Source organism: Cannabis sativa, chromosome 3 (assembly GCF_029168945.1).
Source record: "Cannabis sativa cultivar Pink pepper isolate KNU-18-1 chromosome 3, ASM2916894v1, whole genome shotgun sequence".
Lineage (NCBI taxonomy): Eukaryota > Viridiplantae > Streptophyta > Magnoliopsida > Rosales > Cannabaceae > Cannabis > Cannabis sativa.
In genome coordinates this window covers 47,430,641-47,442,194 of record NC_083603.1, presented here as the reverse complement: position 1 = coordinate 47,442,194, position 11,554 = coordinate 47,430,641, and the positions used below count along the sequence as shown (strand labels likewise).

The 11,554-nt window shown below is 27.3% G+C and overlaps 1 protein-coding gene and 1 long non-coding RNA gene across 3 annotated transcripts; one reads left to right on the top strand and one right to left on the bottom strand.

Annotated features, from left to right (window-relative positions):
* Positions 1-3,910: 3,910 nt before the first annotated feature.
* LOC115707084 (uncharacterized) lies at positions 3,911-5,767 on the bottom strand. 2 transcript variants are annotated; one of them, XR_004009690.2, is made up of 3 exons: positions 4,923-5,767; positions 4,392-4,454; positions 3,911-4,252 (listed from the first exon to the last, which is right to left on the bottom strand). It is a non-coding gene; the product is annotated as an uncharacterized LOC115707084 (long non-coding RNA). The 2 variants fall into 2 exon arrangements; XR_009686872.1 differs by having other exon boundaries at positions 4,392-5,767.
* A 721-nt stretch (positions 5,768-6,488) lies between these two features.
* Positions 6,489-11,274, top strand: LOC115711027 (rhamnogalacturonate lyase B-like). Its single transcript, XM_061112609.1, has 16 exons — positions 6,489-6,622; positions 7,165-7,255; positions 7,386-7,510; positions 7,625-7,684; positions 7,782-7,895; positions 8,006-8,125; positions 8,209-8,344; positions 9,082-9,252; positions 9,346-9,504; positions 9,593-9,699; positions 9,818-9,908; positions 9,989-10,130; positions 10,214-10,373; positions 10,477-10,593; positions 10,686-10,812; positions 10,897-11,274. The coding sequence occupies exons 1-16, from the start codon at positions 6,489-6,491 to the stop codon at positions 11,134-11,136; spliced, it is 2,094 nt and encodes a 697-aa protein (XP_060968592.1). The 3' UTR covers positions 11,137-11,274.
* Positions 11,275-11,554: the final 280 nt, after the last annotated feature.

Below are 11,554 nucleotides of genomic sequence, written 5' to 3'. Positions count from 1 at the left end.
GTTCTTAGCCATGAAAATAGCAGTTGAATTGTCACAAAATATCTTTAACGACCTTGCTATAGAATCAACAACTCTAAGGCCTGAAATGAAACTCTTTAGCCATACACCATGTGATGTAGCCTCAAAACAAGAAACGAACTCGACCTCCATAGTAGAAGTAGCAGTCAAAGTTTCTTTGTTACTCCTCTAGGACACAGCTTCACCAACAAACATAAACACGTAACCAGATGTTGATTTACGTGAATCAATACAATTAGCGAAATCTGAATGAGTAGCCAACTACTTCTAGATTTCCAGTTCATTTAAACATCAGTTTGTAATCCTTAGTACCCTGTAGATACCTCATTACTTTCTTTGCAGCTTTCTAGTTGTCTATCCCCGGGTTACTCTGAAATCTTCCTAACACTCTGACGGAATAAGCAATGTCGGTTCTTGTGCACACCTGAGCATACATTAGGCTTCCAACAGCAAAATCATAAGGAATGTTCTTCTCTTTCAAAATTATTCTTTGGACACTGGCTCAAATTCAATTTATCACCCTTCACAATTGGAGCAATGATAGGTGAATAATCTTTCATCTGAAATCTTTCTAAACTCTATTGATGTAGGCTTCTTGAGATAAAACTAAGATACCTCGGTATCTATCTCTATGAATCTTAATACCTATGACATAGGATGCTTCACCCATGTCTTTCATCTCAAAGTTCTTTGAAAGAAATTATTTCACTTCACGTAGCATCCCTTTATCATTGGATGCAAGAAGAATATCGTCCACATATAAAACAAGAAAACAAATCTTACTCCCACTTTCCTTTAGGTATATGCATTGATCCATGATATTCTCTTCAAATCTAAAGGAAGAGATGACATATATGAAATTTTAAATACCATTAGCGGGATACTTATTTTAATCCATAGATGGACTTCTTGAGCTTGCATACCAAATCCTGACCTTCACTAGAGGAGAATCCTTCTGGTTGTTTTATGTATACCTCCTCCTCCAGATCACCATTCAGAAAAGAAGTTTTTACATCCATCTGCTCCAGCTCTAAATTAAAATGAGCAACTAATGCCAAGATGGCTCTAAGGGATTCTTTCTTTGATACAGGAGAAAAAGTCTTTGTATAGTCAATTCCTTCTTCTTGAGTGAATTCTTTAGCAACAAGTCTCGCTTTGTATCTCTCAGTGTTGTCTAACAAGTCTTTTTTAGTTTTATAGACCCATCTACATCCAATGGCTCTCACCCCATTAGGCAACTTTACAAGTTCCCAGACTTTGTTACACTTCGTAGAATTCATTTCATCATCCATGTCATTGTACCACAATTTTGATTCTCTACTGTTCATAGCTTATAAAAATATTTCTGGATAATTTCCAATTCCAACATCATCTTATAATAAATACACAACATAGCCTTTGTAAATCTTTAGTTTGACAGGTCTAGTAGATCTTCTTAAGACTTCACCAACAGGCTCTTGGGGAGCAGCAGCTGGTTCAGCAAGTTCAACAGTTGTAAGAAACTCTTGAATATCTTGATCTACTATATTATCATTACCACCTTGTGGATCTTCAATGATTGGTAATGGTTGTTCAACATCTGTTTGAACTACAGGAGTGTTGACCATTATCAATCTTGCTCTTGAGGTGGAAGGTTTTGAAGGATCTTTCTCGGGACCTAAGTCCTTTGATTGATCACTCCCACTAATCAAGGTATTTTTAAGAAATTTTGCATTCTTTGATTCCACAATTCTTGTGCTATGAGATGGACAATAAAACTTGTAACCTTTAGACTTTTTAGCGTACCCTATAAAGAATCCGCTTATGGTCCTTGGATCCAATTTCTTCTCTTGTGGATTATATATTCTGACTTCAGATGGACATCTCCAAATGCGTACATTGTTTAAACTTGATTTCCAACCTTTCTATAATTCAGAAGGAGTTTTTTGAGATTACCTTTGTTGGAACTCGGTTTAATATGTACACGGATATACTTAAAGCTTCAGTCCACAAGGATTTAGGAAAATTAGAGTTGCTACTAACATATTCTGCGCCATGTCCATTAATGTTCGGTTTTTCTTTTTTGCAACACTATTTTGCTCAGGTGTACTGGGCAAGGTGTAATGGGCAACAACCCTATTTTTATCAAGAAACTTCGCAAATGGACCAGGTGCTTGTCCATCTTTTGTGTATCTACCATAATACTCACATTCTCTATCTGATCTCACTATCTTAATTTGCTTGTTGTATTGTTTCTCTATTTCAGCTTTAAATATTTTAAAGACATCTTATGCTTCACTTTTATTGTGAAGTAAATAGATATACATGTACATCTATGAATAAGATAAAGTATTTTCAAGGATAAAAAAAATGAAATAAAGATATGCACTTTTTTTTTTTGGTTTTATATGATAATTTCCTATTGACGGGGTTTTTTCTATTTTGGGTTAAAATTATCTTAAATATACATTTATACTACCATAAGCAAAAATAAACATTTATATTGTTTATTAATTTCAAATATATTATTTTCAAAGTTTCTTATTTACAAAAATACACTTAAAAACTCCCCAAGATGCGCAAGGAGATGTGTGGCACACATGTGGCTATGTGGGCGAGTGAGACTCACACGCGAGTGAGGGACAAAGCATTCAGACTTGCCTGACGCTCACAAACTGTAGCGTCAGAACGCAGCAGTGGTTGCCACATGGCGAATTCTGACAAAATGAATTTTAACGTATAAGGCTTCTTTTCTCAGTGCAAAACAACTAAACAACAACACAAAAACAACTAGAAAACAACTTAATCATAGCATATAAATCAATTAAAGTTTATCATATTATGCAAACAAAAATAAATTTATAAGATAAAAACTTCAAAAAATACAATACTGAAATAACTTAATAGCAACGAATAAACAACACGATAACAATTTTATTTTAATATAAAAATTAATTGAGCATCAACATTTACGCCAACTTAAAAAATAAAATAAAAACAACACACAAATAAAAAAAATATATATACATTTATTTCTCTTAGTTGAACAACTAAATAACAACAAAAAAATAACTGCATAAACTCCACTACAATATGCAAATTACATAGGCATAAAAATAACTCTAAAAAAGTAAAAAACATCACTAATGTATAAAATAAAATAAACATGTGTATATATTCATTTTTATTTGGTTGAATAACTAAATAACAACAAATAAATAACTGCATAACAACTTACTATAATATGCAAGTTAAATAGGCATGAAAACAACTTCATAAATTACATAAGATCTAAGAAAAAAATACACAAATAATCTATAAAATAAATTTAAAAACAACTACATAACACTTGTACACCAACTTAAAAATATATCTACACATTAAAAAAATAAATATATACTCATTTTTCTTTTTGTTAAACAACTTAATAGCAACGAATAAACAACACAGTAATAATTCTATTTTAACATAAAAATCAATTGTACATCAACTAATATTGTATAAAATATGAAAGAAACCAACAAACAACAAAAAGTATGAACCATGAAAAACGAAAACATAAACTATTTTTCTCTTGATTGGACAATTATATATGAAAAAATAAAATAACTAGATAACAACTTCATATTAATACGTAAATTAATTAATTAACAACGCATTGCATTAACTCAAAAGAAATTCAAAAATTACTGATAAATAATTTTCAAGAAAAAAGTAAAAGAAACTACAAGATACTAGTGCATCAACTTAAAAAAATTATATACCCATAAAAAAGTAAACATATATTCATTTAATTTTTTTACGTAGTTAAACAACTAAATAACAACGAGCAGATAATTAGATAACAACCCTATTCTAATATGAAAAGTTATTAGACATCAACGTGTGGTGTTAACTAAAAACACAAATAATCTTAAAAAAATAACACAACAACAATCTTTATATATGTTTCCATGTAAAATTAAACATATATATATATAGTTTTTCTTAATTGAACAACTAAATAACAATAAATAAATAAATATATAAAAACTTCACTGTAACAGAATATTTAAATAGCATCATAAAATAACTTCAAATACACTGCTCAATCATTAATTCATGTATAGTGGCTTCAACTTTCTTAAAAGACTTTGAAACATTTTCTTGTACACTTTCAATGTTTGCAACTCACTTCATTCTACCAAAGGAATAGAAATGAACAACAAGTCTATTCTGATCAACTTTGAAGTTCATCATCACTAGAAATCAAGTCCTGCAGCAGTTAAAACAATATCAAAACAACATTAAACAAACTATAAAACAACTTTCTGCTATGATTTTTTTTTTCAAATGAATGAACAACAATCAGAGAACATTTCAAACAAGACAAATTAGAAAAACAAATTATAAACCTTGACAATATTTTTCTTTGAAAGCTTCAACTTTTCAACAACGTCAGAGGTCTTATCATGCACCTAAAAATATTAGGATGACAAAATAAATAAAACAATGAACCAATAAAAATACGATTAATAGCTATATAATACTACAATATATCATGTACCGAATAACATTAAAACAACAATATAACAACTAAAAAATAATGTAATTTATAAAATTTAATAAACATGCAACTAAAACAATTCCAATTCAAATTCAAATACAATTGATAAATGTAAGACGTAGCATAATGATCTAGTTTTTTAAAAAAACTTAAGAATCTTAGAATAAGAATCGTATAATAACTAAATTAAAATTAAAAAATGACTAATTAGAAACAGAAAAAAATGAGAAACATAAACCATTTAAGGTTGAACAATTCTTCTAACTAAATACATCAGAAAAAAAAAAAAATAAACATAACAAAAGAAGTCTTTGAAACTAGATAAAGACAACAAAAACTAATACATTAATCTTTAAAGTTGCAACCTCATCATCATTACCTCACGTTTTTTCCTGGAAAGCCTCTTCAATGGATGACTTGGTGAAACAGCAACAATAAAAAAAATTAAAAGATGAAACAACTATAAAACAACTTATAAACAACGTTAAATCAACGTAACCATTAAAATATTTAGATAAAATTTTTGATTCATAAAAAAGATAAAATATAGATCAACAAAAGTAATATCTAAACAATACCACGAAAATGCTAACTTAAAGTTGAAATAAAATTACATTTGAATGTGTCTTATTCCTTTAAGCTAGTAAAGAATTCTCTTGGGCATTTCATCAAACACCTAGCAAGTGTACTTTTATATGTATATATATATAAGAACTCAACTAACAGAATAAGAACAAAATTCCTAAAATCTGTAAGAAAAATAGAAAAATCAATAATAAATAAGCAAATAAACAACAAACTCTTATAAAAACTATCAAATCTAAACTTTTATTTTTGTAATTTTAGCAAAATGAGAAGAAGAAGAAGAAGAAGAAGAAGAAGAAGAAGAAGAAGAAGAAGAAGAAGAAGAAGAAGAAGAAGAAGATCTTACAAACATCGATTGAACGATAATGGTGGCTTGAGAAGAGGCAGATGTCGAGAAGCTACATATGGTGATTGTGCGAAGACAAGTGTGAAAGCTCGATAAGCTTGATGAGAGAGTAAGAGGAGTTGTTGAACCCAGATCTGAATGAGGTTAGATATGAGGAAGAAGAACAAAAGGTAAATATGTAATTATAAAACTTTAAAAAAGTATTAAAGAAAATTTTAAAAAGTAAAAATGTTAAAAATTAGAAAGGATAATATAAATGTTAAAAATTGGTCAAAATAGTCATTTTGTGTAAAAATTCCTAATAATAATAATAATAATAATGTACACTATACACTAACTAATCTTTAACACAAATTAATAGGTGTACGAAAAAGAGTAAAATTTCTTGAAAAAAAAAACAGTTAAATTATATATAAATTAAAAAAAGATATATTAAATTATGAATCCTAAGGCTATTTTTTTTTAAAAATAAATATATATAAATTTAAAAAAAAATATATTGAATCAAGAATCCTAAGGCTAATCCCCCAGTTTGACTAAGTCAGCAAATACTCTTAATTCCTTTAGATTTAAAAATAACTATTTTTATTTATATAATTTGATGATGAGTAAATTATCTTAATATATTCGAATTAAAAAGATAATTATATTTGTTCGAAAAAGTTTGATTAATAATTATATTTTTATTAGAAAGATAAATATTTAAAATTATCTTAATCTTAAATATCGATTTAAGCTATATAATTATAAAATTTCAACATCATAATTCAAATAAAAATAGTATTAATTAAATCCTAATCCTAATCGAATTATATATATGATTAAAATCACAGAATTTCCCACCTATATATAAACCAATGCTCGTATTCACTTCTATATCTTTCGAACCCACCAATTCTATAAGTTCTCTAAAGTCTGATTAACCTTTTTGCTCATAACTAATTTTTCTCCTCTGAGCTCTTAGTGAATTAAGTCTTAATAATAACAATAATAATCATTATTATTATTATAAGTATGGAAATCCAAAATTGGAGTAAACGAATTAGTGTGATTCTAGGTTCGTCCCTTTGTGTGATTTTTCTTTTGTGGATGCTCTTGTGTTCATCATCAACTACTTCATCACAGACCAACACCATCCGGCCTATAAGGTTATTAATTTTACAGTAATAAATTAATATCTTTATTTTTTTTTACGTAACATTTACTATTATTATTATTCCTGTAACGTTAGCTTATTCATACGTACGTACGTTAATTAATAGTTTTATTTATTTTATTCTTTATTCCAAAGTTATTTAAGTTTCCGTTATTAATATATTTTGGGATGCTTTTGCTAATTACTAAAAATAGATGTAACGATACATCTTTCTTTTCATGTTTGTGTTATCTGCATAGTTTTATTTCTAAAAAAAGAATAATAAGTTCAGCCAGTGTAATGTTAATATCATGAAATTTTTTGAAAAAAAATCCAATTACTTATCACAAAAAAATTATATATATTTATATAAAATTAGAATTATAAAATATCAAAAATATGAAGAGAGATATTGATATCTACCCATGTTTAATAAGGATTCCATCTTAGAATTTCTTTCTACATTTTCTTTACTAATTACTAACTTATGTTTATATATACATTTTCTTTACTAATTACTAACTTATGTTTATTATATGGTATTGATCATTACAGAAAAGTTTTAGAAAGCTCTATTAGAGGTAGGGAACTATTAAGTTCCTCATCAGCACCTAGGATTATTCATACTACTCAAAGACACAAAAAGGTAAATATCTTAATTTATTTGAGATTATTATGACTTCAATTTTTTTTTTTTAAAAAAAAAGTTTTAAAAAATTTGAGTTCTTTATTATTTTTTTTTTTTGTCTTGATTTTTTATTTTATGATGTATTCAGGTGATTGTCTTAGACAATGGTCTTGTACAAATCAGTTTTTCAAATCCAGGTGGTGATGTAATTGGAATTAAGTACAACAACATGAACAATCTTCTTGAACCACATAATAAATATAGTAATAGAGGGTAAGCAATAATCAATAATCAATATCGTCCTATATAGTTTTTATTATATTATGGTTCCATATGTGTAAATTTTTTTGGTTTTATTTATTTTTCTTATATTGTTATTTCATATAGGTATTGGGATATTGAGTGGGGTGAAGGCACAACCAGTGGCAAAGCTAATAATTATGACAAGTAATTTTTTTTTCCTCCTTTCTTTTTTTTAATTAGAGAATAGAAAATAATGTATAAATTTGTTCTGATATATTATTCTCTGATTTATAAATTACAGAATAGAAGGAACCCATTTTGAGATCATTGAGGCAGATGAGAATCATATTGAAATTTCATTCGTTAAAAAATGGAATGACTCCTCTCGCATATTTCCAGTAAATATGGACAAACGGTATTTATTAAAGAACATATATATATATATATATATATATATATCTATTTCTTTTAATATATATTTATAAAAGGTATAATTGTAGTTAATAAAATTTATTTATGTTGCAGATTTATAATGCTACGTAACTATTCAGGATTCTACACATATGGAATACTTGAACACCCTAAAGAAGCACCAGCTACACAAATTAGTGTTGTTAGGGCTGCTTTCAAGCTTCAAAGAAAAAAGTATATATCAATTAATATTCTAATTATATTAATTTACACAGATGATTTAATATTTTAAATTAATAATATAATATTTTGGTCAGATTTAATTACATGGCAATATCGGATGATAGGCAAAGAACTATGCCTTCAGCTTCAGATCGTACAAAGGGTAAAAGACTTGCTTATGCAGAAGCTGTAGTATTGACTCGTCCATCCAACCCTGACCTTAAAGGAGAGGTATGAAAATTATTTTATTAATCTAATTTTTCCTAAAATTATTTCTTTATTTTATTCTTATATAATTAATTAATGGGTGTGGAACAAAATTAGTTCGGATTATTTCACAAATACACAAAAATAATAAAAAAATTATAAAAATACTGTTTCATAGAATTTTATACATTTTTATGATTTTTTTTTTACAAAAAATACGGTCTTTTAAAAAAATGTGAAAAAATTACACTCTATACCCTTTTTATATTGTCCTCTTTTATTTTTACCTTCTTTTTTTAAAATCTATCATTTTTACCTCTTTTTTTAAATATTGTACCAATTTTACCCCTGTCACTTCAAGATACTCTCTATGTGACTCTCTTATGTCAGGGTATTTTGGGTACAATACATATAAAAAGAGGTATATTTCAATTAAATATAAAATTAGAGGTAAATTTGATTAATTGATTAATAAAAATGGTATTTTTCAACTTAACCCTTTAAATGTTGTATTCTTGTTAATTTATTGTTGATTTTTGTTATTTGTATGTTATTTTTTGTTGTTGTTTTGATGTTATTTAAATGATATTTTCATGTTACTTTTATATAATTTTTTTATTATTTTCGTATTGTTTTTTATAGAAAACCGTAAAAATGTAAAAAAAAATTCTTAAAATATAAATATGTAATTTTTTTACAAAAAAATATCTTATGTAATTATCTATTAGTTTATATAATAATTTGGATTTGGATTATTATAGGTTGATGATAAATATCAATACTCAAGTGATCACAAAGATATTAGGGTACATGGTTGGATTAGTTCAAATCCATCAGTGGGCTTTTGGGTAATCACACCAAGCCATGAATTTCTCACAGCTGGGCCTATGAAGCAAGAGCTCACATCTCATGTCGGCCCAACATCACTCTCTGTAAGTTTATAAGCCCAATACTTTTTTCTATAAAAATTTGTAAATATGAACAAAATAATATTAATAATGGAAAAAATATATATTAAAATGTAGGTTTTCTTGAGTTGTCACTATGTTGGAAAGGATCTAATGGTAAAACTTGAGAAAGGAGAGACATGGAAAAAAGTTTATGGCCCCATTTCAATTTTTCTTAATTCTGCCTCAAACAACCCTAATCCTGAATCCTCATTATGGAATCATGCTAAAGCACAGGTATGTATATATATACATACACACCTATTTTATTAGTGATTGTATCTATATAAACCTATAATTGAACCTACATTTTAATGTTTATCAGGCAGAAGAGGAAGTTGCCAAATGGCCATATAGCTTCATAAATTCCAAGGACTATCCCCTTTCTGATCAAAGAGGAAGTGTTATAGGTCAATTGTTTGTTAAGGATAGGTACATATTTTTTCAATCTCTACTACTAATATATAATCTAAATATTTGTAATATTCTTGTGTATGTATCAGTAATCAGTATCACTTACCCTTTTTTTTTGTCCCTTTTCTTTTTTTAGGTACTTGAACAAAAATAACATACATGCCAAATTTGCTTATGTGGGATTAGCTGCACCTGGAAATGCTGGTTCATGGCAATGGGAAAATAAGGTATATACTTATTAATGGATTTTCACTAGTGATATTATTAATTGCACTTGAATTAATAACTAATGTGCATAATATTTTAGGGGTACCAATTTTGGAGTCAAGCAGATGAGAAAGGAAATTTCATCATAAAAAATGTTCGACCCGGCAATTACAATTTATATGCTTGGGTCCCTGGTGTTATAGGAGACTATGTCTACTACAAAACAATTACTATTCAGCCAGGTATTTAATAATATTAATATATAAACTACTTTTTAATTGTCTAGTCAATTTTGTTATTAATGTGAAAAAATCAATTAATGCAGGGAGCAAAATAAATTTAAATAATCTACTTTATCAACCTCCAAGAAATGGACCTACCCTTTGGGAAATTGGCATTCCTGACCGAACAGCTTCAGAATTTTACGTGCCACACCCATTGTCTAATGTCACTAATAGACTCTTCATCGATAAAGAAAGTCATAGGTACGTAAACTTATTTTAAGAATAATTATTATACATATATTTATATATATAATATATTTGCATTATAATTAACTTTGCTGTGGAATTATTACAATAAATATAGGTTCAGGCAATATGGTTTGTGGGATCGTTATACTGATTTATATCCAGAAAAAGATCTCGAATACACTGTTGGCGTGAATGATTATCGAAAAGATTGGTTCTTTGCTCATGTCAATAGGTACCTATTATTCATCATATCATCATTAATTATAATAAATTTAATTTGGTAATAAACACACTTGGTAATAATATTGTATATCTTGGTAATAGAAAACTAGAAAATGGGACATACCGACAAACGACATGGCAAGTGAAATTCAACCTTGAAAATGTGGTGCAATCCAAAAGCTACACTCTTCAATTAGCATTAGCTTCAGCAAGTGCTTCAGACTTACAGGTCAGTATTAATTAATTAAAAAATATATGTTATATATATATTATTTAATAATGAAATTAATTTATATGTATATTATTTGTTTAGGTTCGAATGAACGAGCGTAATACGTATAGTCCCATATTCTCAACACATTTATTAGGGAGAGATAATTCGATAGCAAGACATGGAATTCATGGGACATATTGGATGTTCAGCATTAATATCTCTGGCTATTGGCTCCGTCAAGGACAAAATATACTTTATTTGACTTCATCAAGAGCTTTAGGTCCTTTTGGAGGAGTACTCTATGATTATCTTCGATTCGAAGCCCCATCTCAAACATAATTATTTCACTATTTAATTAATTATAATTGCTCATGATGAATAAGTTTAATATTATATAACTTCTATTGTGTATTTAGTACATTGAACAATAATGGCAAATTACCATAATGATAATTTATCAGCTGTGGTATAAAAATTTTGTATCTTCAGTGTATTTTACTTCTTTGAATTATTCTGACATTTGTAAAAGTGAAATTTCATATTTTATAATTACTAAATTATTATTTAATGAATTAATTAATTAAATATATTCTTGTTATAATTAATTAAATTACCATACTCATGAATTTTTCAGTGGTATATTAATTCCTTATTTTAATTTATCAATTATTATTTAATTAATCATATTAAGGAATAATAAAGATACTGAAATTATTCTATAGACTGAGAATTTGTAATTCTACAGACCAAAAAACTT